Here is a 27,971-nt window from a genome sequence, read left to right as displayed (position 1 = left end):
TTAAAATGAGAATTCCCTGGAAACAGGCTCATACATACCAAAGAGGAAGTACAACATTTATTAATAGGAAAGGAACCACAAAATTATAAGTCGGCGAATTCATTCACATATTTATTACTTCAGTGAGAATTTTTGTTGCATCATACGGAAAGGGTTCATTTCTCTTGGTTACCAAAATAAAAAATGATTTGCGCCTAAAAAATCTATGGGCAACCTTCCTTCTTCCCACTCCCTTCTCAAACTTCTGTTCTCTTTTACAACCCAGTTCTCTTCTTGATCACACCTGGATTTCCAGGCGGTGTATCTGGCAGTTACACAATTACTTTTATACGGCTTAAGAGAGGCATAATTGAATATAAAAACAAGGTTTATAAAATAACTGCCCTAACTCAAGTACAACCTGATTCCATGGTGGTCGGGTCAAAAGTACATGAATGGTAGGTCCCTAGGACTCAACAGCCATGTAAAACCAACGAACAGAGCCCTGGCCAGTATGCTCAGTTGTTAGAGCATCTGCCCCCTGAAAGTTGTGGGTTTGATTCCCGGTGAAGGGCACATACCTGGGTTGCAGGTCCGATCTCCCACCCCAGGCAGGGCGAGTTTGGGAGGCAACCAATCAATGTGTCTCTCTCACCTCTATGTTTCTCTCTGCCCCTCCCTCCCTCCCTTCCACTCTCTCTAAAAAATCAATTGAAAATATATCCTCGGGTGAAGAACCGACTAACAGAATTTTGTGTGTTCATCTATAAAGGCACATCAGGAAACCTGCTGTTCTTCATTTCGCCTCAAACAGGGAATGGGAGGTAATAAAATGTAAACGTTTTGGAAAAATTGGGCAGCTTTTCAGCAGATTCTTTATACTTCCTTCACTCGTCAGAATTAATGTCAGAAGTGTAAGAGCTACAGTACCATTCAAAATCATTCTATAGATGATTTTATTCATTTAAACAGTCTTCCTCACCTAAAATCTATATAACCTTCTTATCCCCCAATCACCTCTAATACTTTCCTTGAATTAACTCAGAGCAGGAATAACTCCAAAAAGTCAAAAAGGAAGATTCATGTCCAGGGCGAAGACGATCAGAGGCGTTGTTATTGTAGTTAAAATCCTGATTGAAGTCTCCTGGATGCTTACATCTGAAAAAATAACAAGAATCTCTGATTATTTGCTTATTTCTCCTACTGGCCATACGTAATTCAAATGCCCACAAAACAGCCACTTATCAAAATGCAGGAAATAGAAACCATGTCTTGCACCAAATCACCTTAACGGGAAAAAGTCGCCTTAAGACGGAGTCGCCCACCCAGTTCTGCCAACAGCTCAGAGCGAGGGGTCTCTCTCCCAGGACATGTCGGGGTGCAGATGGGAAGAGCCCTTTGGAAAACAATTGGTCAAGATGCTAAAAAACATGCCGAGACCCCATGAGTCAACAATTCCACTTTAAAAATGGAACTTATAGGAAAACACTTCATTTTAAATGCTCTGCATACGAACACATGTACTACAATATTATTTCTTAACAAAACCGGGCATAGTCCAACTGTCAAATACTGTAAGATGATGTAATGTTATGAAGCCATCAAAAATGGCATTTGAGCCTGGCCAGCATGGATCATTGGTTGAGCATCGACCTATGAACCAGGAGGTCCCAGTTCGATTCCCGGTCAGGGCACATGCCCGGGTTGCAGGCTCAATCCCCAGAGTGGGGCGTGCAGGAGGCAGCTGACCAATGATTCTCTCTCATCATTGATGTTTCTCTATCTCCCTTCCTTTCTGAAATCAATAAAAATATATATTTTTAAATGACATTGGAATAGATTGGAAGGCTATGAAAGTGCTTATGATATAGATACTGTATATCTTATAGATACATGATATATGTAAGATATATATATATATATATATATATATATATATATATATATGTGTGTGTGTGTGTGTGTGTGTGTGTGTAAATATAGGATGTCCCAAAAAATGTATACACACTTTGAATAATTATTAATTCCAATATGTTAAATCTGAAAAGAAAGAAACATCAGTTGAGCTATCTGTTGTTACAGTATGTATACATTTTTTTTGGGACTATGTGTGTGTGTGTGTAGCATATGACATATACAGTATGTCAGAGACAGAAAAAAATAAGTATGTAGCTCTTGCGGGTCGCTCACCTGAATGGTCTTATTCTGAATAATACCCCCCAGAGAGCTGGGCACACAATGCCTGTCATTGTAGCGGCCCCAGCCTCTTATATGGAATGGGAGCGTGGGATGGGCAAGCCTGGGTGGGGGGATACAGATGACTGAGGGGATTAAAAATAAAGGGCATTTTCCAACCCCACAGGTCAGAACGCAAGCTGCTCGCTCTTCCCACAAAACGTAGAAACATCTGAACGCGAGAAAGCGTGGCCGCGACGTCAAGGCACCGCCTTCCGCAGCAAAGCCGGCCCTTTCCCACGTCACTCACCATCTTGTACACGGGGTCGCCCACTTTCAAGCTTCCAATTTTTTCCACCGAATAATAGATCCCAAAAAGTGGGGACGACTTGTATATTTGCTTCTCCGAAGGATTACACAGGCGGTAGCTGAAAGAAGCCAAAATTCATCCTCAGGAACCAAAAAGCGTTAATAAACTAAGTGCTTTGGCCCTAGCCGGTGTGGCTCAGTGTCTAGAGCGTCAGCCTGTGGACCAAGGGGTCCCGGGTTTGATTCCAGTCAAGGGCACGTACCTTGGTTGCAGGCTCCTCCCAGGCCTGGGGCCCTGGTCAGGGCTCATGCAGGAGGCAACCAATCGATGTGTTTCTCTCACATCAATATTTCTCTCTGACTTTCCCTCTCTCTTCCACTCTCTCTAAAAATCAATGGAAAAATGTCCTTGGGTGAGGATTAAAAAATAATAATCTAAGTGCTTTTCATAGAATTAAGCTTTCACCCCAGGTTACTTATAAATAAGAGGCAGGCCATAGAGGTTTCTCTTTCTCACTGATGTTTTTCTCTCTCTCTCCTTCTCCCTCCCTCTCCTTTTCTTTCTCTCTAAAATCAATAAAAACATTTATATATTTTTAAAAATATATTTCATTGATTTTTTACAGAGAGGAAGGGAGAGGGATAGAGAGTTAGAAACATCGATGAGAGAGAAACATCGATCAGCTGCCTCCTGCACACCTCCTACTGGGGATGTGCCCGCAACCAAGGTACATGCCCTTGACCGGAATCGAACCCGGGACCTTTCAGTCCGCAGGCTGACGCTCTATCCACTGAGCCAAACCGGTTAGGGCATAAAAACATATATATGTATTTTTTTAATTGTCAAAAGCACTAAAAGATGCATCCAGAAACAACGAGGAAGCAGCACTCACAATAACCGATAGACACAAATCAACCGGAAGGCAGAGTGGAAGGTGCCCAAACAGAGCACCTGCACCCACAGGTAGTTCTAGGCGGGGATCATATTAAAAACACACGGGACACGTGTCCTACCTCTTCAGGGTCTCCAGGGGCTCCTTCCGGTCTATCACTCCGGTATCTGGGTCCACCGTGGTCATAATGCACCTGTCAGGCAGAAGCCACGGGTTAGGTGACGATTAAGAACCGATGGGCATGCCACACCCCAGGGGTCAAGTCTCGCGAGAGTCCTTACCTGGGGCAAGCCAAAACCTTTTTCATTTCCGTGCTGCCAATTCGGATTTCATCCCAGGTATCCTAGGAAGAGGAAACACTATCTGTTGAATTAAGGCTTCATTCATCTTTTTTATTTTTAAATTATTTTTATCCAGATGTTTGCATAGCTCACTCTTTACTTCACCACAGCCTCATTTTATTTTTATTTATTTTTTTAATATATGTATTTTTATTTCAGAGAGGAAGAGAGAGGGAGAGAGAGAAAACATCAATGATGAGAGAGAATCATTGATTGGCTGCCTCCTGCACACCCCCTATTGGAGATCGAACCCGCAACCTGGGCATCAGCTATTGGGGTACATTTATAAGCTGACCCGAATCGAACCTGGGACCCTTAAGTCCGCAGGACGACGCTCTATTCACTGAGCCAAACCGGCTAGCCCCGTGGTCGGCAAACCACGGCTCGCGAGCCACATGCGGCTCTTTGGCCCCTTGAGTGTGGCTCTTCCACAAAATACCACGGCCTGGGCGAGTCTATTTTGAAGAAGTGGCGTTAGAAGAAGTTTAAGTTTAAAAAATTTGGCTCTCCAAAGAAATTTCAATCGTTGTACTGTTGATATTTGGCTCTGCTGACTAATGAGTTTGCCGACCACTGGGCTAGGGCAAGGTTTCCTTCGTGTTTAAAGCAGTTTATTCGTTGGGTGGTACCAGCCATGAAACGAAGCACAAGAAAGCAGTGCAAGAAGACGCCGAGGAATATCTCCTAAAAGGACTCAAAGGTGTTTGGGGAAGGAGTTTTCCGCTCTGACAACCCTGAAGGGTCGGAGTTGGCCCTGCGAAAGGAGACAGCAATTCCCATTCCGATGCAGGGGCGGGGAATGTCCGGCCCGCGGGCCGTATGAGGACCTGGAACTCCTTTGGTCTGGCCCTGCCACGGCATTAGGGGTGAGTCCATGAAATGTTTGGCCAACGATAGCAGGCGAATTTTTAAGTTGATCCTTTCGTATCAACTACACTAATAAAAGAATAAGATGCAAATTGGCCATACCTTCACAACGCCCATCAGCCAATCAGGAGTGAGTATGCAAATTAACCCAACAAAGATGGTGGGTTAATTTGCATACACAGGCACCAAGCGGCCAGGGGCGGGGCAGGACTCAGGCGTTCCGCATTGCCCCAGCTGCTCCGGGCCTCTGGGCAGCGTGGGAAGGCGGGAAGGCGGCTCCAAGCAGGAGCGAAGGCGGTGCCGGCAGCCAGGGGAAGGAAGGCCCGTTCTTGCACGAATCTTTGTGCATTGGGCCTCTAGTGATGTTATAAATATCCAAATGGCCCCTGGCAGAAAAAAGGTTCCCCACCCCGGCTAGTGTCTTGAACAGTATGTCTGAGCGTGACGCGCAAAAACAGGGAGCCACTGACCTCCTCAAAGGCATCACATCCCGTCACCACGATATTTGGCCGGAACTGGTCCATCTTCACCTTCTTCTCCAGCCTGGTATTCAGGTCCGCCAGGGAGGCCTCGGAGATGATCAGGACTGGGCTGCAGTCCGGGTAGGCCACCTGCGCCAAGAGCACGGCCCCATCAGGCCTCGCCGCCTCGTGACAGTCCCTGGGCCAACTGCAAAGCTAAGCAAAGTCTACAAGCAAGCCCTCGCTGGTCTGGCCCAGTGGATAGGGCGTCAGCCTGAGGACTGAAGGGCCCCAGGTTCGATTCCAGTCAAGGGCACATGCCTGGGTTCCGGGCTCAATCCCCAGCAGGGGGCATACAGGAGGCAGCTGGTCCATGATTCTCTCTCATCATTGATGCTTCTCTCTCTCTCTCTCTCCCTCTCCCTTCCTCTCTGAAATCAATAAAAACGTATTTAAAAAAAAGTCTAGAAGCAAAACCACCCGAGTGCAGAAGGAGGAAGGGGATGCTTCAAGCTTGGAAATGCCCAAGTCAGCTCTGGGCCTCGGGTGAGGCTCCCCGACCACAAACTGAAGGCAGCAGCCAGGCTGGGGCCAACCTCCCCCTGCAGACCCCCCTTTCCTCCTCGTTCCGCACTCCAGCGCCCAAAAGGTGATCCCCCTCCCACATCATCATCATCAAACAGGGGAAGCGTCTGCAGCCAGTCAGCTCCACTGGAGTAAGGATGTCTTTCAGCTGCCACCATCCCCTCAACATGCATTTAATGAAGCACCTACTATGCGCCAGCCTTGTTCCAGGTGGGGAAATTGCACAGAACAACGCAGGTACAAGGCCATGCACTCAAGGAGCCTGGGGATCGGGGTTCTGGGGAGACACCCCGAGGAGCGTGTGTGCTATTTTAAACCTTATGTCACTGCAGAGCCAAAGGCACGGGGCGCAGTTTCGTCACTGGAGGTGCCTTCCCGGCAACCGAGAAAAGCGTCCCGCGCTGCCCGTGAAAGCAGCGCTGGCCCGGGGAGAGCCTGCTTCTGAAATGTTAGGAAACCTGCATTTAGTCCCAAACGAACCTCTCGCGTTCACCTCCCCAACCGTTTTCTCCTGAGTGCCTGAGAGTCGCTCCTGGCTTCTCCCTGCACAGGGGTCCCCCACAGCCCACCCTCCACACATCCCACTTCCCTCTCCATCCCCAACACCTGCCCAGGTGGCGCCCTAGTACCACTCACCTGGGCCAGACTACCCTTTTCTGACTGGGGTCCCCAGAGAGGCTCTTTGTGGGCCGATTAGGAGGCAGAAAGAGCAGGGAGCCAGGCAGGCGGGGTGGGCAGGCGGGGGGAGGGGAGGGGCGGGTCTCTGGCTTCTCACCTGGTAGTCCTGCACAAAAGACGGGAAAATGCTCCTCGACGCCCTTCCCTTCATGCTCTGTTCGAACTGAACCAGCCTGAAGGCCTCCGTTTTCAAAAAGTTGGTGAACCACTGGGCGGCCTCGTCGCCACAGTCCCTGCCCTTAATGTCAAGACCAAAAATCCTGCAAGGGCGATAAGAGAGACCAGGGTCACGTCCTGCATCGGCAGGTCCCGGCGCAGCAGGTGGGGTCCTCGGAGCCCGAGACTCTGCCTTCCTCGCGAGCTTCGGGACGCCTCAGCTGCTGGACCGGGGACCACAAGGATTCAGGATGCTTTTGGAAGAGGACAAGGATGCAACGCGGCATCGAAGTCATTCCGCTGGAACAGAAAGAGACATCCTAAAGGCTGGCTCTTCCCGCTCCCTCCGTGTTGGTACCGATCACACTTTCTGATCGTCTATATTCGTGATGCTTTGCCACCTCAGGGCTTTGCTGATTCTAAAGCAAGTGCCCCTCCCAGGGCGAGAGGTAGTGAACCACTCGGCCTCCATACACATGCCAACCAATCGAGAGCCTCAGCCCCAGCCACCTCCTCTGCTGCTTTTAAATCCCAGGCCCCCACCCCCTGCCCTAATCACCCAGAGCCAGGCGCCAGGCTACCAGGGGGCAGCCCCTACGTCCCAGCACCCACTGGCATTCTCCACAGCCGCCAATCCTAAGCCTTTATCCTCCTCGCAGTCCTTCCCCTGGAAACCACAGTAAAGGCTCTCGCTCACATCTCTCCTGTTCCCTCTGCCTCCTGACCAACCTGGAGCTTCCCCGCCGCGTGGCCCTGCGTGGCTTGGGGCCCCGTGTCTAGGGATGGGAGAATATATATATATATTTTAAAAATCTTTCTTTGTGACAGTCATTTCCTTCCCTGCGAGTCTTACCACGTCTGATTAAAACAATTCCCAGGGCCCGGCCGGCGTGGCTCAGTGGTTGAGCATCGACCTGTGAACCAGGAGGTCACGGTTCGATTCCCGGTTGGGGCACATGCCCGGGCTGCGGGCTCCATCTCCAGTGTGGGGGGCGTGCAGGAGGCAGCCGATCCATGATTCTCTCTCATCATTGATGTCTCTCTCTCTCTCTCCCTCTCCCTTCCTTTCTGAAGTCAATTAAAAAATATAAATTTTTTATTTTAAAAATTCCCAGGTACCTTAAAGCAATAGCCTGCACCTGATCACACCTGATCACCGGCTAGATCCCAACTCAGTCTAGACTGCTCATGAACACTTCCTTCACCAGTCTCGTCCCCTCCTGTGCAAAGAGAGGGTTCAGGGAGGAGCCTACGGAGGGAGGCGGGGCCTGTCGCAGGTCCCCGGCCCCAAGCTGAGCACCTGCAGTCGTGCACCCTGTTGGAGGAAGGCAGCTTGCTGGGCAAGACCAGCTGCTCCGCGCCGGGCGCCCGGAAGACCAGGCAGTCGTCCTCGTAGGCGATGGAGACCAGGACCAGGCGGGGCTCCTGCCGGGCCGTGACCATGTGTCCGTCTTCCTTAATCACCAGCCAAAACCTGCGAGAAACAAGCCAGGGCGCACTCGGGGACACCCTCCTCCTCCTCCCCCCACCCCAGGGCTGCCCGCTGCGTTTCTCTTTCACCAAACCCTCGCCCTGGGCCTGGACGCGGTGGGGAACGAGCCCCAGCAGGGCCAGAGCCCGGCCCCCAAGCACGCCCGGGATTCAGCGTTGCTCCAGGCCGCCCCCTAGTGCCGATGGCATTTTATGTTTCTGCAGTGGTGCCAAAAGCGAAGGCAGAAAAGTTTATAACCAGGTCAGGCTCCGTCCTTCCACCCAGAAGGAACTTTAACCCCTACCTACCTACCTTCCCCAATCTGGCTCAGGCATGAACTTGACCTTCCCACCAGCTACAGGATCAAAGGCAGCCCCGGAAACCCAGGTGGTAAACCTCTATTCTCCTTCCCGAGGGGGAATGGGGGAAAGGTAAACCCCCCGCTCCGGTCTCCCCCGCACCCCAACTCCAGCAGGTCCCACGCGGACAAGCCCCCCCCCCCCCATCCTGCGCTCGCTCCGCCGTACCTGTCCCGCAGGCGGCCGCAGCGCAGCCCCAGGGCGGTGCACTCGGCCTCGCTCACCGCCACCCCCTTGCAGGACTTGACCGGGAAGATCCACAGCTCGGCCACGGTGCCCACCTGCTGCAGCCGCCGGCGCCGCCGGGGCCGCGCGCGCCGCCAGACGATCGTGCCCAGCGCCACGGCGCCCAGGCCGAGCGCGGCCGCCCCGAGCCAGGCGGCCCCGGACAGCGCGGGGCGGCGCGTCCCGCCGAGGCGCTCCAGCAGCAGCGAGCCCGCGGCGCCCATGGCAGGAGGGGTGGCGGGCAGGGACCTGGGAGGGAGCGGGGCGCACGGGGCTCTCCAGGCCCCGAGGGGAGGAGCCAGACCCGACCCAACCCCGGGAGGGAGCACCGGCCGTGCGCGCGCCGGGGCGGCCCAACCGGTTACGCGCCGGGAGGATGCGTGCGCGCGCGCGCCTATATGCGGGGGCACAGCAGGCAGCCCCGGGGGAAATCGAGGCAGAGGGCGTCCCCGGAAAGCGATGGGGGTTTTGAGAATGGGAGACTTGCAGACGAGTAGGAACTACGTTTGCTGGCAGATCCTCCGAGAAAGGCAGAACTTTCTCCCCCAACCCATTGGGTGGGAACTTGTGTGCTCTGCGCCCCAGGTCTGGCATCGTTTCCTGCAGCCTAAGGCCAAGCCCCCAGGATGACCCGGCTGGGACCCCACAAGGCTCTCCAGGTCTGGGAAGGTTTCATGCGGCTTCTTGCTAAATGTTCAACTGTAGCTCAGGACTCTGCAGATGCAGCCACCTGCAGAGAATCACCTGGGATTGGACCCAAGGTGTATGCAAGCCGTGGCTAACTTGCAGAGTTTAGGAGTGAGTCCCATGTCTTTTACTTGCTGCAGGTAAATAAAGCTACCTTGCGCCCTGGCCGGTTTGGCTCAGTGGATAGAGCCTGGGCCTGCGGACTGAAGGGTCCCCGGGTTCGATTCCAGACAAGGGCACCTGCTGGGGTTGAAGAGGCAGCCGATCAATGATTCTCTCTCATCATGGATGTTTCTCTCTCTCACGTCCCTCTCCCTTCCTCTCTGAAATCAATAAACATATATCAAAACATTAAAAAAAAAAAGATTGAGGAAGAGTGTCTGATGGCAAGGAGCCTGGGAGACTCCCATCAGGTTACAAGGAGAAAACCGCTGGAGGGGGGAGGGGGAGGGGGCCCCTGGGACCCACTGGACACTGGGCACCCGCTGTGGACAGGCGCTGAGGCCAGGCTGATGAGGGACGTTTTGCCAAGTGAAGAGGGAGTGGGGGGAGAGAGTGACAGAGAACATGGCTAAGGTCAGTGCGGGCTCAGAAGCAGAGGGCAAAGTCTGGGTGTGGGAGAGGGCTGGGCAGATAAACAAGACCAGATGGGAGAGAGAATTACACTGTGTAGAAAGGAATGTGGACTTCATCCAGAGGATAAAAATTGTTTAAAAAGAGTAACATCATTTACTGATAAGAAGAGAAACTGGGTGGCTGGAAATATGGGAGAGACGGAAACTTTTCAGTCCTACACACATTTATACCTTTTTTCATTTTGAGCCACGAAGATTATTATTCTAAAAAAAGCAAAATTATTTTAAAGTATATTTTTAAATTATCCTACTTACAATCAGTCTGGCATTGTACGAGGCCAGTGGTCGGCAAACTGCGGCTCGCGAGCCACATGTGGCTCTTTGGCCCCTTGAGTTTTTCGCAAAGGCCAGCTTAGGAGGACCCTAATTAAGGTAATAACAATGTACCTACCTATATAGTTTAAGTTTAAAAAATGTGGCTCTCAAAAGAAATTTCAATCGTTGTATTGTTGATATTTGGCTCTGCTGACTAATGAGTTTGCCGACCACTGTACTAGGCTTTGGGTGAGCAAAACAGCAAACCTACCCTACCAGTTTCTAATCTATGAGGTATTTTCAAAATTTTATATCTTTGGGTAGATTTCAAAGATGTACGAAGAGATCACTATAACCTATGCAAAATGATTGTTATACTAGAGATATGGGCTTAGAACTTTGAACGCACAGGTTGGGGTGGGTAGCTTATTATGCTTGGAGACTTGGGGAGGTACTATGTCAACCATGTTTTGGTAGGAGGTAACATGTGAACTGGGTTTTGAAGCATGAATAGGAGTTTTTAAAAATGGAAAAGAGTCCTAGCCAGTTTGGCTCAGTGGATAGAGCATTAGCCTGCATACTAAAGGGTCCCAGGTACAATTCCAGCCAAGGGCACATGCCCGGGTTTCGGGCTTGACCCCCACCCCCCAGTAGAGGACGTGCAGGAGGCAACCAATCAATGATTTTCTCTCATCATTGATGTTTCTATCTCTCTATCTCTCTCCTTTTCTCTCTGAAATCAATATTTTTTTTTTAATGGAAAAGTGAGGAAGAGCATTTTAAAGAGCAATAGAACTTCTGAAAAAGCCTGAAGTGTTGTTGGAGGAAAATAGTTGGGAATGATGGTCAGGGCTGCATAGAAAATTGTAAGGGGTGGGGCTTTGACACAGATTGAGGCTGAAGTGTCCAGGCTTTGCATGTTGGGTTAAGGGATGGGAATTTCTTCCCTAAAAAATTCAAGTACACCCTCATGGACATTGGTATTTTGGAAGCTGTTGAATATGTACCTTCAGGATAATTGATTTATTTTCCCAAATAGTGTGTATGTGTGTGTGTGTGGGGGGGGGAGAATTAATGAAAATAATTTTTCTATTTTGAGTTTTTCCTCCCATAATTTTTACTGAAAACTCCTAGTTTCTGCTGGTTCATATCAGAAGTTTAAAAAAAAAGTATAACAAGTAAAAAAAAAATCAGTATAACAAGCAAATATAAGTGGGAAAACTCAGAAGTGACTGACTACACATGTTGAATAGGTTCCTCGCTGACTTTTATATCCTATCTAATAAAAGAGTAATGTGCAGATTGATCATCACTGCAACACACAATATAGCTGCCTCCATGTGGTCAAAGATCCTGCCCCCATGTGGACACAAGATGGCCACCACAAGATGGCCAGCAGGAGAGGGCAGTTGGGAGGCACCCGGCCTGCAAGGGAGGGCAGTTGAGAGGGACCAAGCCTGCAAGGAAGGGCAGTTGGAGGTGATCAACCCTGCAGGAGAGGGCAGTTAGGGGTGACCAGGCCGGCAGAGGAGGGAAGTTGGGGGCAAACAGGCTGGCAGCAGAGTGGTTAGGGGGTGATCAGGCTGGCAGGCAGAAGCGGTTAGGGGCAATCAGGAAGATAGGCAGGCAAGCAGTTGGGAGCCAGCAGTCCTGGATTGTGAGAGGGATGTCCGACTGCCCGTTTAGGGATCCGACTGCCCACCGGGATGGGGCCTAAACGGGCAGTCGGACATCCTTCCAGGAGTCCCATATTGGAGAGGGTACAGGCTGGGCTGAGGGACAACCCCCCTCCGTGCACGAATTTCGTGCACCAGGCCTCTAGTTTTCTATAACACGTTTCTGTTCACAAGACGGCGCCTCATTGATGGGTTGGGATGAGCTACCCTTAAATGTTTCATCTTCGCCGAAACCGGTTTGGCTCAGTGGCTAGAGTGTCGGCCTGTGGACTCAAGGGTCCCAGGTTCGATCCCGGTCAAGGGCGTGTACCTTGGTTGTGGGCACATCCCCAGTAGGGAGTGTGCAAGAGGCAGCTGATCGATGTTTCTAACTCTCTATCCCTCTCTCTTCCTCTCTGTAAAAAATCAATAAAGTATATTTTTAAAAAAATGTTTCATCTTCTCCGCAGGAATCACCGCTTGCGGCTCTAAACTCTGGCTCACCTCCCGTTTTCTTTGGCTTTTGCCTTTGGTTTGGTTTTGCGTTTTTTTTTTTCCAATAGGCCACTTCCTCGCTTGTCCTGAAAAACCGAAATATCTGGTCCTGCGAGATCTGTATTCTTCGTGACAACAGTCAGCTGGATCTGACGGCATCACCCCAACCATGGAACACCCCAGTTCCCTGCCCTCCCTGAGTTCAACCCCAGGCCCCTGAGCCTTTGGGTCCAGGGCGGCTGTCTCCAGCAGTTCCTCCAGATTTCCACCAGGGGGCGCCGCCACCAGCCTTTTTGGCGAGGACGGCGGGGAGGGCGTGCCTGCAGCTGGTTCTCTGGGGCCGAGACAGGAAGCGCAGCTTTCCTTCCTGGGGAGTAAATCCTGAGCACAGCTTCCCTTGACCCAACTCAGTGAAGAGTGGGGACTGCGAGGGGCCTGGAGGCCAAGTGTTGGGCAATCCACTGGGGAGAAGCAAAGCCACGCTGTCTGCGGCCCCTGGCATCTGAACAGTCACACTGAGGTCCCTGCAGGTCTAGGAGGCAGAATGCTGGCAGGCCCTCAGGGCCACCCTGAGTGGGAAATAGGAGAAGGTGTCTCTTCCTGCACCAGCGGAGACATCCAGTCCCTTCTCGGCTGAGACATGGAGTCCCTTGTCTCCCCAAAGGGCCCACCCCGAGAGAAAGAGGCAGCCCCCCACCATGGCGGCCTCCCACACTTGCCCTTTGTGGAAGGAGGAGGAGGAGGAGAGGCCAAAGCCCTGGACGGAGAGAGATGCCGGGAATGTGTGGCTTCAGGCAGGGAGCAAGGACCGGACCGGCCAGAAGAAAGAGGTTGGATGTGTCTGTCACAGCAAGGTCCCCCCCCCTGTAAGGTGACCTTCCTTCCACCAGCTGGGACTGGGGGTCTGTCCACCTGTGTATCTCGGACACAGTCATATCTCAGCTGATATTTGATCAATAAATAGATGCTCCAAGGAATTCGTGGGGGTGGGAGGCGGGGGGAAGATCACTTATATCCCTTGGACATCAAGGGCAACGTCGAGGGGGCTCGGGCTAACGGGTCCCCAAGTTCCTTCGATGACCGAGCCCGCCTGTCTTTGCAGCTCTGACTCTGAGGAGGTTATCAGCCAGGATGCAGAATCCGCTTCCCCGCTCCCTTCCCAGCTGCTGTGTCTCTGCCATTGTTTTCCTTGGCTGCAGGCTGGCCTTTCATCTCAGCGCCCCGCCTGCGTGGGCTGGGAGAGGAGGAGGAAGGACTGGGGGGGGGGGGCGGATAGGTGTCTGGGGAAGGGAGAGAATGTCCTTGCCTGCTGGGATGGCCTCCAGGCCCACGAAAATAGGATTAAACAAAGTGTCTCCTCACCCACGTTATGCACAAAATAGCCTCCATTTCCCTGGCCCTTTCATCCTATTTGTTTACTAACCTGCCCACGCCTTGAACATCATGAATGTGGGTAGAAAGCTGCCCGCGTTCCCCCAGGGAGAGGGAATTCCACCGAGTCCTCCTCACAGTTTGGGCCAATTGTGGTTGTGGAAGCCACACAGAGTCTAGTGTAAAGATCACCTGAATAGCCCTGGCCGGTGTGGCTCAGTGGATAGCGCGGCGGCCACCGGACCCAAGGGTCCCGGGTTCAATTCCGGTCAAGGGCACGTACCTCGGGGTTGCAGGCTCCTCCCCGGCCCCCGGGGCCTGGTCAGGGCTCGTACGGGAGGCATCCAGTCCATGTGTTTCTCTCACATCCATGTTTCTCTCTGTCCTTCCCTCTCTCTTCCACTCTCCCTAAAAATCAATGGAAAAATATCCTTGGGCGAGGATTAACAAAAATATTTAAAACATCTTTAAAAAAAAAAAAAAAGACCAACTGGTTAGATAGCGGGGAGGAGGGAGGAGGGAGGAGGGAGGAGAAGGAAAGCGAGACCGAGGGTGGGGTTCGAATCTGCAGGGCCTGAGCTGTGACCTGCAAGGCTCGATGCACGAGAGAGGCCTCTCCCCACGTTTCAACAGTGGGGAACCATGACACGCGTATCAATGTGCTGTGATGAGGATCAACCCCCACGTAGAACTAAACACCTAATGGCCTGGATTTCCCTGCCACAGGGGTGAGCACCCCCCCTCCTCACCCCCCCCCCAGCCCTGCCTCACGTGCCCCCCACAGGGATGAATGTGTCTGTTCAGCAGACTCCCACGCCAGCAGAGACCAAGGGGAGTGTCCGGCAAGTCCCAGCCTCCCCCAAGAGGCCAAGGTCAGGGCCGGGGCCAGTCACGGTGCTGCTCAGGCTCCAAGGTGAAACGATAACAATGGCTCAGGAAATACCGCGGCTGCAGCCGCAAGCCCAGGTCTTGGTTTTGTACATTGTATTTCTGGCCCAGCAGAGAGGCATTGTACAAACGGAACAGCCTTGGCCTTGAGCTGGAAAGACTTCTGCATTCTTCCTTCCGTTCCTCCCCCCGCCGGTGCCTTCTCTGTGGCTCCGGCCAGAATCTGAGAGAATTCTGATTCCTCGCTTCCCCTCACCCCTGCACCCACCTCGGCCACCCCCGCCACTTCTGTTTTCTCCACAGGCTCTGGGGACCCGTCCCCTCCCAACACCCCAGGCAGACGTTCCTCCTGAACAAGCCAGCCGCCCGGCCTCCCCCTCAAGCAGCGATGTCCACCCCAGGCCCAGCCTGTCCCCTCTGCAGCCCGGGGCATCTTTTCAAACCTCGGAATGGGGTGCACTGCCCGCTACCCCCACTAAGATCCCATCAGAAGTCCCACCTTGCCCTGGCCGGTGTGGCTCAGTTGGTTGAGCACCCTCCCATGCACCAAGAGGTCACCTGTTTAATTCCCGGACAGGACACAGGCCTAGGTTGTGGGCTCCATCCCCAGTGTGGGGAGTGCAGAAGGCAGTCGATCCATGGTCTGCTCTCACATTCATGTTTCTCTCTCCCTCCCTTTCTCTCTCCCTAAAATCAATAAGAACATACTTTAAACAAAGAAAGAAAAAAAAAGAAGTCCCCTCTATCAACAATAGATACTGTTGATGTTTCTCTCTCTGTGTCTCTCTCTGTTCCTCTCTGAAATCAAATAAAATACTTAAAAAATAAAAATATGTTTTTCTTGATTTCAGAGAGAGGAAAGAAGGGGATAGAGAGGTAGAAACATCAATGATGAGAGAGAATCATTGATCAGCTGCTTCCTGCATGCCCCACACCGGGGATGGAGCCCACAGCCTGGGCATGTGCCCTGGACCGGAAATACAACTGTGACCTGTGACCTCCTAATTCACAGATCAACGCTCAGCCACTGAGCCACACGGGCCAGGCAAGGAAATTTTCATTGTTAACAAATGCATGAGCTGAGGCTCCTGCACACTGAAACCCATCCTGCTGGGCTTCTAGAAGATTCTAGAGAATGGCCCCACCTTTAACAGCCAACCAGAGCACCAGGTGAGTCAGGGCCTCTTTCCCGGGGCCTGGTCCCGAGCAGCACCGGGCTGGTCCCTTGCCTGCTGGGCGAAGTCCTCGGCCGGCCGCGGCTGACGCTGCAGGCATCTCGCTAATGCAAAGGTCACAAAGTGAGGGCGCAAAAAAATCTTCATGCACAGCCCTGACTGGTTTGGCTCAGTGGATAGAGCGTCGGCCTGCGGACTGAAGGGTCCCAAGTTCGATTCCGGTCAAGGGCATGTACCCTGGTTGCGGGCACATCCCCAGTAGGGAGTGTGCAGGAGGCAGCTGATCGATGTTTCTAACTCTCTATCCCTCTCCCTTCCTCTCTGTAAAAAAAAAATCAATAAAATATTTTTTAAAAATTAAAAAAAAAAATCTTCACGCACAGAAAGTTAAACCAACCGGGGTTTTTATTTACATAATCGGCCGGGATCAGGATACAAAAGAAGCCTTGGAGGTCAAACACGTAGGAAGAAAGCTCTGACACCCCGTTCTCAGTGGGGTGCGGGCCTGGATATTTGAAAGAAACTGGGGAGAAAGAAAAGGCGTAAGAGGTCGTGGGCAGCACGGGCGGCCCCTCGGGGAGTCAGGAGAACTCAGGCTGAGCGAGTCTGAAGTTCATCCTCTGACCCAGGAACCTGGCGCCGGCCACAGTCCCTGTGAGGTTCCGACTTTTGGAATGCCTGGGTTAATTCTTAACCAGACTTCCAGAAGTCCAGAGCCAAGTGAACTTGGCCTGATAGCGTCTCTAAAATGGGGGCGGCGGGGTAGGGTGGGGGGTGGGGTGGGGGCGCAAAGTGGGGAAGGTCTTCTGGCACAGCACAGGCCTCCGTAGCTCTTGTCCTTCTTGGGGTCACCTTTCAGTTTCCATTTCCCCGGGGACCCAGAGGGCGTCTCAGGGGCTGCTCAGCATCCCTGGACCACTCCCAGCAGCCCAGCCCCTCCCTCCCTCCCTCCCTCCCTCCCTCCCTCCCTCCCTAGTTCCTTCCCGGGATCAGCAGGCTCAACTCTCCCACTAAACACTGCTTTGCTTTTTCTTCCCTGTTCATCATCCTTCCCCTCACTATCCCCCCTCCCAGCTCCCAGGGGGCCAGGCATGCTGTAATATCTTCATGTGTGAAAACGAGCCATGATCAACTTTCATCTTTGGGCTTGAACAAGAGCATCTGCTTTCTCTTGTCCGCACAGACACCAGCGATGCTGGAACTGGATCCAAGTTCACCTCACCATGAGCCTCCAAGTCTTAGCTTCCCAGCTACAGCTTTCTCCCCGACCCGTCTCCTTTTCTGTCCGTCTGTCTGTCTTCCCACCTTCCCCACTCCACAGAGCTACCTGGTTGGGCTTTGCACGGAATGGAAACTTCTAGGGGCAACTGGCAGGTGTGGCCACTGATCCCACAGCAATAACTACTTTGGACCTTCAGAGATTCCGCAAACAAAGGACAGTGGCCCATGGCGGGAACTGGCAGAGGGCATGGGGTGAGGGGCCTCCTCTTTCTTCCACCTCCCTGTCCAGGGGACCCGTCAGTCACTGGGTCACGCTGGGGGGTGTCAGGACCACGCTCACCTTGACCTTAGAGTCCAGGTGAGATGTGGTCAAAGCGGGCAGCGCGGAAGAGGGAAGGATGCCAGAAAGGCAGACAACATGCGCTCAGCAGCCGTCTAGCTGTCCCGGGCTCCTTCCTGGAGCCAAAGGCCCAGATCCGGGTCCTGCATCTCCACGGCTCTCCTCCAACCTCCTTCCGGTCCTGTTTCTACTTCCTTCCCGCGCCTGTCTCCTACTTCCTGGTTCCTTCTCTACGTCCTACGCTCTCATTCCCAGATGTAGCATCTCCCTCGCTCCCAAGACAGAGCTCCCCCCCGATGGCTTGGCCCAGAGACGCTGGGCCGATGCTGCTGGTGCCTGAGGCAGGACATCACCAGCCACAGGTGTGCAGGGGCGTCTGGCCAGCCCCCAGGAGCAACCCCCTCACCAACCCTGCCCACCCCGCAGCCTGCACCTGAACTTGCCCTTCTCCCTCCCCTCAGCCCCCCTGCACGTCCATGTCACCCTGACAACGACAAGCGTTTATCTACTTTGAACAGTCACGGCGCCTTGTCAACCCAGCTCCAAAGTGTCGTGGCCTTCAAAGAGACGTCTCTTCCTCCTTCTCAAGCCTGAAATTAAACTCCGGGTGAGCAGGGGCGGAGGAGGAGATGGGGGGCAGGACTTCTCTGCGGGATTGTCCAGTGGAGCCATCCGTGTCCAGGAGAGAGGCGTGAGAGAGCTCAGCAGCTGGGCAGAGACGACCCATTCAGATCACGCATCCGATTCCAACGGCAAAGACTGTTTTTCTCTCCAGGTATTCTGTGGCTTCAAGTCCGCGATGCTCTGTGTTTGCAGGGCTCCGAGAGCAGAGGCCTGGAATAGAGCTGTGACCTGTGACCTCCTGGTTCACAGGTCAACGCTCAGCCACTGCAGGCGCCGGGCCCGCCGCGGCTCCCACTAGCGGACGAAGGACACCACGCTGGTGGCCACGGCAAACGGGGCGGAGTAGGCGGCGGCGAATCCCTGCAGGCCGAGGACCACGTAGTGGCAGCCTTTGGCGATGGCCTTCCCGACGTTCTATTGTTAGGAATGAAGACAAAAAGCAAAGAATTCGGTCAGGGGACTTCTGCACGAGAAGAATCATTCTGCTTCATTGTCCCCGGGGCACATGAGCAAGTTACCGTGTTTGTCTCACACCCACCCCCAGCCCGGGAACATGTGGGGACTCAGGACAGAGGTCGCCACCCTGCAAAGTGCTTTCAAGCTCCTCGTATTTCCAGATCATTCAGAGATCTTGGGGACAGCAGCGGGGCTGCTGGCTCAGAAACCAAACCGGTTTTGTTCTTTTTTTTTTTTTTTTTTTTTTAACCAAAGCCGACTCCTCCTCTGTTGCAGCTGTTATCAGATCGTCTGAAGGCTGGGTCAAGGTTTCCTCTATGTCCCTTATCCCAGAGCCCGCCCTGTCCTCTCTCTACCAGCAGGACAGAGCCCTGACCAACCCACACGTTTGTCTCCTTAAAGGCTCTGATCGCCGCATCCAGAGAAGTCTGCCTTTCAGACACAGTTACAAACTCCTAGAGGGTGAGGACTGGGCCGACCTTTCTTTCTTTTTTTTTTAAAAAAAAATACATTGTTATTCATTTCAGAGAGGAAGGGAGAGGGAGAGGGAGATAGAAACATCAGTGATGAGAGAGAATCATGGATCGGCTGCCTTCTGCACGCCCCACACTGAGGATTGAGCCTGCAATCCGGGCATGTGCCTTGATCAGGAATCGAACCGTGACCTCCTGGTTCATAGGTCGATGCTCAACCACTGAGCCACACCGGCCGGGCAGGCCGTCCTTTCCAATCTCCACTCCTCCTGCCCCTTTTCTGCAAGACCAGACAGGGCCATCCAAGGATTCAAACGCAATCACAACAGAAAAACTAAGACGGCCATCCATGACCAACATAGATGGCCCCCATCTTCCTCTCCTCATTCCCAACCTCCCTCCTCCTTCTCGATGACCTCAGCGTTCATGCAGGATGACCTCGTCATCCACCTTGTCCCTCAACCGTGCGGCCTGTCCAACTTCAATGACCAGGGGACCTGGTTTCATGGAAAATCCCTGATGGCAACCACAAACCTCGCTGTCACTTCCCACACTGCCTGGCAAGCCCGCCCTGTCTGTCCAGCGGGCTGACTGTCTCTCTCTCCCACGTGCCATTTCGTACCTTTTTCTTTCTCCGCAGGTCTCTGCACCTCCAGCACACACACACACACACACACACACACACACACACACACACACACTCTGCGCCCTCATTAAGTGATCCGAGTTTGTCTTTCACTGAAAAGGTCAGAAGTGAGCAGGGCCCCCATTTTTGTGTCTCTAAGTGCTTACTTAGCCTGGCACATTGTAAGGACCCCAAAAGCATCTTCGGAGCCAGCGTCTGAGCTGAGAGGGGCACCCGATCCGCTCGCCGTTTGCTGAGAGCGACGATGGCTGCCTCGGCTCAGCCAGAACCGGGAAGCAAATGGTTAGTCTTGGCAAGACTCGGCGCCTGCGAGTCCCGCTTTATCTTGTTTATTCCTGTGTTTATAACTGCCTGCCTGCAGGCTGCTCCCCAAGCTGCTGCCATACCTTCAGGGAGGATGATCCACCTAAGCTTCCAGGAATGGGGCCTGGCTGGTTCCACGTAGGATAAGGGCCCAGGAGTCCGGACAATAAATCAGACGGGGCCTTTGGCCTTTGACCACAACGGAACTCATCTGTGACTTTTCTTCTGGGCGCTGTGTCCAGCCCCAGGGAGCAGGGGCAGCAGTAGCTTCAAATGCTTCTAGTCTGATCTCAAGGAGGAAACTCGTTCATCCTCTCTCTCTGTCTCTCCTCCTCGCCTCCCAACCCCTCGCCTCCCAACCCCTGGGGCCAATGGCATTCTTTTTTTTTCTTTTTTTTTAAATATATTTTATTGATTCTTTACAGAGAGGAAGAGAGAGGGATAGAGAGTTAGAAACATCGATGAGAGAGAAACATCGATCAGCTGCCTCTTGCACACCTCCTACTGGGGATTGTGCCCGCAACCAAGGTACATGCCCTTGACCGGAATCGAACCCGGGACCATTCAGTCCGCAGGCCGACGCTCTATCCACTGAGCCAAACCGGTTTCGGCCCAATGGCATTCTTTTTACAGGTGCATGTTTGTGTCTTTGTCCAGCTCCCAGGCCCTTGAAATAACCTTGGGAATATTTGGGGCAAGAACTCAGTTCTCAGCTGGCGGGCTCTCCTGGGGAGGATGTTGCCAGAATCGGAGTCACTGGGCTGCAAGTCCATACTTTGCAACTGGGTCACCTTCCACACGCACCTGCCCACGCCCAGGCCTCAGTTTCCCCACCTGCCCAGCCCACAGGGGAGTGTAAGCCACACCTAGGAAGGGAACCGGCTTGGTAAGCGACCCTTGGGACTGTCATTAACCAGCCAGCAGCGGGGGCGCTGGCGGATAGGTGCCTGGGGACACCTCGGCTTTAGTTTCCATCCTTATTCGAAACTTTTCCTTCATGTCCCAGGTCACAGCGGAACAGTTTGGGGGGACGTAAGTTGGGAATGCTGGAGGGAGGGTGGATGTGGGGAGCCGAAGGGCACAGGGGAGCGCAGGAGGCTGAGCGCAAGCACACGGCGGGGACGGGAATCCGTTCCCCAGTGGGAAGCCCAGGGCGCACCCCGCACCCCGCACCCCGACCGCGGGCAGTGGGCGGGGCCTACCTTGCCGTACTTCTTCAGCTTCTGCCGGTACCTCCGCTTGGGCTTGTCCGCGGGCCCCGCGGGCGCCGGCTCCTCCAGCGGCTCGTAGCGCTCGGGGAGGACGGCCAGGTGCACCCGCCGTGCGCTCCGGGTCCCCGGGCGCGCGGAGCTCTCGGCCGCCGCGTCGTCCAGCTCCAGCTGCTCCACGATGGGCTCCTCGTCCCCCGCCCGCCGCCCGCGCCCCCGCCCCCGGCGGCCGCGGCGCGGGAGGCTGCCCGCCACCTGGCTCCGGAGCCTGGCACCCACCGTCATGACGCCGCCGCGGCCCCTCTGGCGAAGGTGCGGGTGTGAAGGCACCAACCTTTGCTCCCAGCCCCGGCGCCACCCCAGCAGCCCGGACGGGGCGGGGGACCTGAGGGCGCAGCGCCCCCTGGCCGTGGGGCCCGGGATTGCGGCGGCCCCACCAAGGCCTGGCCTGGGGATGACCGCGCTCGGCCCACCCTCCCGAGTCCCCCACCTGCGCGCCCAAGGGGTAAGGGACATGCACCCCAAAAGGTCAGTGCACCGTGAACTTCCAAACCATGTCACTTGCCACGAAATAAATGAACCTCAAATGATGTGTCTCAGCTCCCAAGCTGGGCGGGTTCTGGCCCTTCTGTGGCCAAAGCAGGTAAGAGGGCAGGAGAGTTCTTCCCCCGTGGGCCTGGCAGGTGTTTGGGACCGGCACGTTCCTTGGTTCTTTGGGATCCCCCACGGGACACTCTACTCTCTCCTGCCCATGGCCCAGCAAATGCCCCCTGGCCCCCACTACCCACCCCCTCGCCACCTCCATCAGGCCGGGGTCATCTCTGGTGTTCCTGCCTTGAGCCTGTGTGGCTGCATGGGACAGGATTTCGTACAGGGAACCCAGGGCTTCCCATGAGCGGGGAGCGGGCTGTCCACTGGGCCATCCCCACGGTAACTTCTAGAACAACTACAGAGCTGTCGCTTGTACTGCGGTCAGGGAGCCGGGGCACCAGGAAGACACCCCCAGGGCTGCTGGCTGCAGGGACGCACCCACCGCCTTAGCTGCCACCTGGGGATCCTCCCCTCCCTCCCCGTGAGCTCCTGCTAGGTCTGAGGACCAGATCCCCACATCTGGCACCGAAAAACCCCACCCCTGCCGGCCGTGTTTACTTCACCAGCAGAGCATGGCTTTACCGCACTCTGCCTCTGAGGCTCCTGGGAGCGCACGGATTCTACGCTCATTTGCTCCCTTCCCTCCGGTACCCGAGGGACTCCGGAACATGCCTTGTCTCTGGCCTCTGCACACAGGAACGGGAGGAGGATGCTGAGTGCTCACCCACAGGCATTTTTCCTTGCTGGTGAGAATCAGCAACCTGCCCTCCACGGAGCTAAGACCTGGGAGAGCTAAGATTCATGACAATATACCCTCAGTTATAGAGCACAACAAAAGCTGTCTTAAAAATAATCACTGATTTGGAACAACTTGCATAAAAAGTTATATTTAATTGAAAGCAAAGTCCATTTTAGACATATAAAGACTTTTTTTTTTAAATATATTTTATTGATTTTTTACAGAGAGGAAGGGAGAGGGATAGAGAGCCAGAAACATCGATGAGAGAGAAACATCGATCAGCTGCCTCCTGCACAACCCCTACTGGGGATGTGCCCGCAACCAAGGTACATGCCCCCTACCGGAATCGAACCTGGTACCCGTGAGTCCACAGGCCGATGCTCTATCCACTGAGCCAAACCGGTTTCGGCAAGACTTTTTTTAAGAAAGATATTTTTATTTCAGAGAGGAAGGGAGAGGGAGAGAGATAGAAACATTAATGATGAGAGAGAATCATTGATCGGCTGCCTCCTGCACACCCCCCCACTGGAGATCGAGCCCACACCCCAAGCATGTGCCCTGACTGGGAATCAAACTGTGACCTCCTGGTTTCATAGGTCGACGCTCAACCACTGAGCCACACCGGCCAGGTTCTTCCACATTCCGGCCTAGCCTGCACTGCCCTGTCACTGAAAGGTGACTGTTTCTCACCTCTGTCCCCCACAGTCACTCCTCGGGGCCAGGCCAGGCCACTTCTCTGCCCACCCCCAGCTCAGTGCCTGGTCCAGGAATGTGAGCTGAGCGGCTGGCTGCTCCTCGGTGAGGCAGGCTCTCCCTGGAATTCTGTCACCTCCAGGCTGTCCCTGCAGCCATGACGCCCACCTCCTGCCCAAGAATGGGATCTGTGTTTGCGGTGCAGAGTCACACCTGTGTTTGCCCCAGACCCAGAGTCTCTGGGATCATTTTCCATCGGAAGCAGAACCAGAAGTCCCCTGTGGGTAAAGCTTCGAAGTGGGATATCTGACACTTAAAAGAATTCTTTCACAATATAACGGATTCTCTCTCATTTATCCAAAAGACATTGAAGACTTGGAAAATGACTGAGCTATATGCACTTAATATTGAGAATAGAAGAATATTTGTATAAAGAAATGAGGTCAGAATTATGACCTTATATGTCAAAAGAGTATGTCTAACATTATTTTAAATGATTTTAGAGAGAGAAAGGAAGAGAGAGAAAAACAGCGCTTTGTTGTTCCACTCATCCATGCACTCATTGGTTGCTTCTTGTATGTGCCCTGACCAGAGATCGAACCCACAACCTTGACACATTGGGAAGATGCCTACCCAGCCAGGGCTAAGAGAGTATTTCTAATAAAACCTGAAAAATCTGCATTGGTATATATTCACCCTTGCCAACGGTATTCCATTCTAACACATATATTTACATACATATGCATATTCTAATATGTGTATGTATAGGGAGTGGCAAAGCAACATATACACACAAGGCTACCTGGGCCAGTTAAAGGATTCCTTTGGCTAAACTGTGACATTCTGATCACCCTAAAAGCACTCATGACTACACATACTGGAAATAAATTGAGTCAATGAAAAGCCATTGGTGCATCCCAGTATTCTAAGAGAAATCAGTGTATGATATTAAAAGAACATGGCTATAAAAGACTATATTATTTTCAAGTATCATTTTCATTACCTCCCTGGTTTTTGGTCCTGCTAGATTTGCACAATATGAGAAAAATGCAGAATTCCAACCAGTTCTAGAAAACTTATGAAAGCATTACATCTGGATATGAGGGGTCCAATGGAATGGGACTGGATGCCTTTGCAGTCAGATGGAAAGTCATTTAAATAACCCAAAAAGTGCAAAATCCGCTGAAGAATTGAAGGACATTAACCTCAAATCTGTGAGTAGACAGAATAAGACATGCTATTCATTTAACCCAGCGAATGTGGGCCACGAGAGCAAGCACTTTTGGGGGGCAATGGGGTCTCTGTTTTATGTACAGGTCCATGGAGTTGCAACTATTGTGGGTGGTAAGACTGAGCAATTCATACTGGACGGGGTTTCTCTCTGCCCCCTTGTGGTTGTGTCTGGTAATAACTGGAACCAACAACAATTTCCATGTGTCAAAAAGTTTAGAAGAGCCCTAGCCGGGTTTGGCTCAGTGGATAGAGCGACTACCTGCAGATTGAAGGGTCCCGGGTTCAAGTCCGGTCAAGGGCACATGCCCAGGTTGCGGGCTCGATCCCCAGTAGGGAGCCTGCAGGAGGCAGCTGATCAATGATTCTCTCTCATCATTGATGTTTCTCTCTCTCCCTCTCCCTTCCTCTCTGAAATCAATAAAAATATATTAAAGAAAAAAAAAGTTTAGAACAAATGGTGGCCTTTCTGTGCTTTTGGCTGGAACTCTATCCATTCAGTCTGATCACAGGCCCGTCTCACACTGAACAGAATCTATGACTGCCAAACACATCACTAGGATGGTTGTTGATGAAAATGGTGGAAAGCATAGAAAGATGGGGTTCCAGAAACGGGGGGTGCAAAACCTCGCTGGGCCAGACTTCAGACCAAATCACTCACACCATCTCTGAGCCTGCTTTCCTCAGCAGAGAAACGAGGGTGTGAACCGCATGGTTTCTCAGGCCACGTGGGTCCCTGGGGTTCTGAGAAGGCAAAATGAAGACGTTTAAAAATGTGAAGCAAGCCCTAACCGGTTTGACTCAGTGGATAGAGCATCAGCCTGCAGACTCAAGGGTCCCGGGTTCGATTCCGGTCAAGGGCATGTACCTTGGTTTCGGGCACATACCCAGTAGGGAGTGTGCAGGAGGCAGCTGATCGATGTTTCTCTTTCATCGATGTTTCTAACTCTATCTCTCTCCATTCCTCTCCGTAAAAAATCAATAAAATATATTTTTAAAATAAAAAAATTAATTAAAATGTGAAGCAATTTCCCAGTCTGGATTCATGTCTGTCCATAGGTAAGTAACACCTTTTCACAAATAGGACTCTAGTTGAAGAGAAAGAAAACATTACCACTCATTCTGCACTTCACCCCGAAGCTAAGGGCTTGGACCAGCCGACCCTTCCCAGCCTGTTTACAAACAACTGGGAAGAAAATAAATGATGTCTGTTATATGCCCATTGTGAGGCCATTTAATTTTCAAATAATAATAATAGAAAGAATGCATTTTTCACTTGGTGGAGAAACAGGCTGTAAGAAAGCTGCAGGGAAAGTGGAAAAGGGAACTGTCTTTTTAAAGAGGGAACAGAGGTGACACTGATGCTAGAGATACCTGAATGCCATCAGCGGGAATCGCCTGTCGTGTTTCCAAGTCCGAGCCGAGGCTGCCAGTCAGGGCTTTACGTGATCTGCTCTTTATCAACCTGCGTGAGCCCTGGAAGTCCCTGGAATAAGTAGTTCATTTCGGGCACGTGTCTTACAACCATGACTAACGTCAAGCCTCTTCTCACGTATTCCTTCCACCAAAAGGGTCTCTTCCGGCCTCCGTCTTACATTTGATGGATCCTTGCCATCCCTCAGAATCCATCCATTCCTGGTTGGGTGTGTTTTTTTGTTTGTGTTTACACTTGGTCTTCCCGAATGAACCAAAGTCTTGGAGAAGAGGAACCATCTTTGACAATCCCTTTATATTTCTTAAGACGCAGTAGGTGCCTCAATAGATATTTTAAGAATCAAGGCTGGGACCATCTTGATTGATTAACACGTGCTAATGGAATCACGTATCTTCAGGAAATTGGTGCCTTGCTCATGTCGATTCTGGTTGCCCACACTGGGAAATGGTACTGCTGGTGAAAATCTCTTCATTATAGGCCTTTAGGATTTTAAGTAAAATCCTACCTTAGAGAATATGATTGGGTCAAAGTTCTGGGACATAGTTCATTTTATTTATCAAATTTTAACTTTTCAACTTAATACTGTGCCCCAGTCTTTACGTAATAATTAATTTAACATTAGGGATGTTACAGCAAATAATATTTAAACAGAGACCAAGGACAGCCTGATAGCACATAGCCAGTGAGCATAAACTGGTTATTTATTGATGCGAACATATTGTAAAATTCCTCTGAATCTTCAAGAAAATGTATGTTGTTATGAATATATAACACTGAAAATCTAAAGTGACTCTCCAAGGGACATATGTAATACTTTCGACAATAAACATTTAAAAAATTTTTAAAAATAATAAAGTGACTATCTAGATGTCATTGTTAGTTCATAAAAAATATTCAAGTAAATTTCCTTCCCACAAACATAGAAGAGTTGACCAGAGAGAGAAAGTATAAAAAAACACCAGTTTCTACGTTGGAAAAGGTGTGATGTCTGTGTTTATAAAACCATTTAGACAGTAGGAACTGCTATAAAACGATGACCGTTTTCTTGCTATGACAACATCCTGAAAACCTACGGAGCGTCACCCCCTGCCGACAGAATGGAGAACACACGAAATAAACCCCCTTCTGTCCTAGAAAACAGGTCATTCACATTCCGGCAAAGAGCAAAAGACAAGTGCTTTATTATGAGAACTGTTCAAGTAAAGTTTCAGTGTGCACCAGTGGAAGTGAAAAGAATTTGCATCAATTGTTGGGAATGAACACTAGGTTAAAAAGGGGCTACACAGTCGCTGTTTTCCGAACACCACCCTTGGCTAAGGCAAAAAAAAAAAAAAATACACTTGGTTTTCGAACAGAACTGGTACAGAAGAGAGCTACATCACAGTACAGTACAGAAGGTAAAATCCACCCAAGTCTGGAAGCCACGGGGCATGGCACGTCCCCTACCGAGAGCCGTCTCACGTGGGTGGGAATTACAGTATTTGTCACAGCTTTCGTGTTCTGTAGACTCAGAAGACTTGAATACACTTTCTCTGCCTCCGGAGTGTGCGAAGGGGGCCCATATGAAGATAGTACAGTCATTACAACATTCAGTAACATTGCACAGTCAACCTCCAAGGCTCATTCCGTATAAAGTAACGGGTATGAAAATGTACCTTTACTAGTGGTTTTACATCGCAGGGATCACTCAGTATGAAAGGAAACTAGGCAAATGCTCTATTACAAAGCTGCGTTCTAGGCATAACAACGTGGAATAAATACAAGAAATCTGGCAAAAATCGTAAAAACAGAGAGGTTATGTGGTAACCAAATGAACGACCACATGAGCGTAAATCAAAAATATGCTGCTATAAATAGTATATTTTGCTCCACAGTCTCCTAAGGACTCACAGATAATCACTGTGTCGGGGGTGGATGAAGAGAGTGAGGGGAGAAGGAGGCAGGCGTCCCCAATGCCAGTTAATTCCTGAGGTGGCATTATTTCTTAACTGATGCACTGACCAACACTGGGAAGATGAGTTTGTGCTATGAAACAGTCCGATATTATTATATTCCCACAAGGACACTGCAGTATTGGGAAGGCAGCAAACCTATTGCGATATAATAGCCAGATAAAGTATTGATTCTTTTCCATTTTGCTGCTACAATTAGCAGAGGGTGAGAAAACACTTTCAAGTTCAAAAGACATTGGATGTAGTTTTCACTTCCCCTCAGTACTTCTTAGTTAGCTCAAGGCAAAGCTATAACTTATTTTCATGGACTCTATTTTAAAAACTCTAAGTGCCAACACTGTAAACATGTCGTAACGTCTCAACTAAACCTTGTCTGGTAACAAGGATAAGAGCAAAGATA

The 27,971-nt window shown here is 51.6% G+C and overlaps 2 protein-coding genes and 1 long non-coding RNA gene across 3 annotated transcripts in view; 1 reads left to right on the top strand and 2 right to left on the bottom strand.

Moving 5' to 3' along the window:
• The window catches only part of LOC307094675, a 532,375-nt gene that overhangs the window by 397,974 nt on the left and 106,430 nt on the right, over positions 1-27,971 (top strand). The window lies entirely within an intron of this gene.
• MTARC2 (mitochondrial amidoxime reducing component 2) lies at positions 93-8,828 on the bottom strand. The gene is made up of 8 exons (XM_079763724.1): positions 8,443-8,828; positions 7,745-7,918; positions 6,386-6,548; positions 5,035-5,175; positions 3,638-3,699; positions 3,478-3,549; positions 2,465-2,582; positions 93-1,137 (listed from the first exon to the last, which is right to left on the bottom strand). Exons 1-8 carry the CDS (start codon positions 8,721-8,723, stop codon positions 1,132-1,134), a joined length of 1,017 nt encoding a protein of 338 aa, XP_079619850.1. The 5' UTR covers positions 8,724-8,828; the 3' UTR covers positions 93-1,131.
• Positions 16,637-21,400, bottom strand: LOC307094753 (required for drug-induced death protein 1). The gene is made up of 2 exons (XM_079763796.1): positions 20,926-21,400; positions 16,637-18,259 (listed from the first exon to the last, which is right to left on the bottom strand). The coding sequence occupies exons 1-2, from the start codon at positions 21,214-21,216 to the stop codon at positions 18,140-18,142; spliced, it is 411 nt and encodes a 136-aa protein (XP_079619922.1). The 5' UTR covers positions 21,217-21,400; the 3' UTR covers positions 16,637-18,139.

Source organism: Cnephaeus nilssonii (genome assembly GCF_951640355.1).
Source record: "Cnephaeus nilssonii genome assembly, chromosome: 23".
NCBI lineage: Eukaryota > Metazoa > Chordata > Mammalia > Chiroptera > Vespertilionidae > Cnephaeus > Cnephaeus nilssonii.
Note: the sequence above shows the minus strand (reverse complement) of the source record. Positions and strands in the feature narration are given on the sequence as shown.

Bases quoted from the DNA above. Each gene is read 5' to 3' on its own strand.
- LOC307094753 (XM_079763796.1), bottom strand. From the start codon at position 21,216: ATGACGGTGGGTGCCAGGCTCCGGAGCCAGGTGGCGGGCAGCCTCCCG. The intron at 18,260-20,925 runs GTAGGCCCCGCC...TCCTAACAATAG, and splicing joins AGCTGAAGAAGTACGGCAAG to AACGTCGGGAAGGCCATCGC.
- MTARC2 (XM_079763724.1), bottom strand. From the start codon at position 8,723: ATGGGCGCCGCGGGCTCGCTGCTGCTGGAGCGCCTCGGCGGGACGCGC. The intron at 7,919-8,442 runs GTACGGCGGAGC...TGTTTCTCGCAG, and splicing joins TGCGGCCGCCTGCGGGACAG to GTTTTGGCTGGTGATTAAGG. The intron at 5,176-6,385 runs GTGAGAAGCCAG...CTCTTGGCGCAG, and splicing joins CTTTTGTGCAGGACTACCAG to GTGGCCTACCCGGACTGCAG.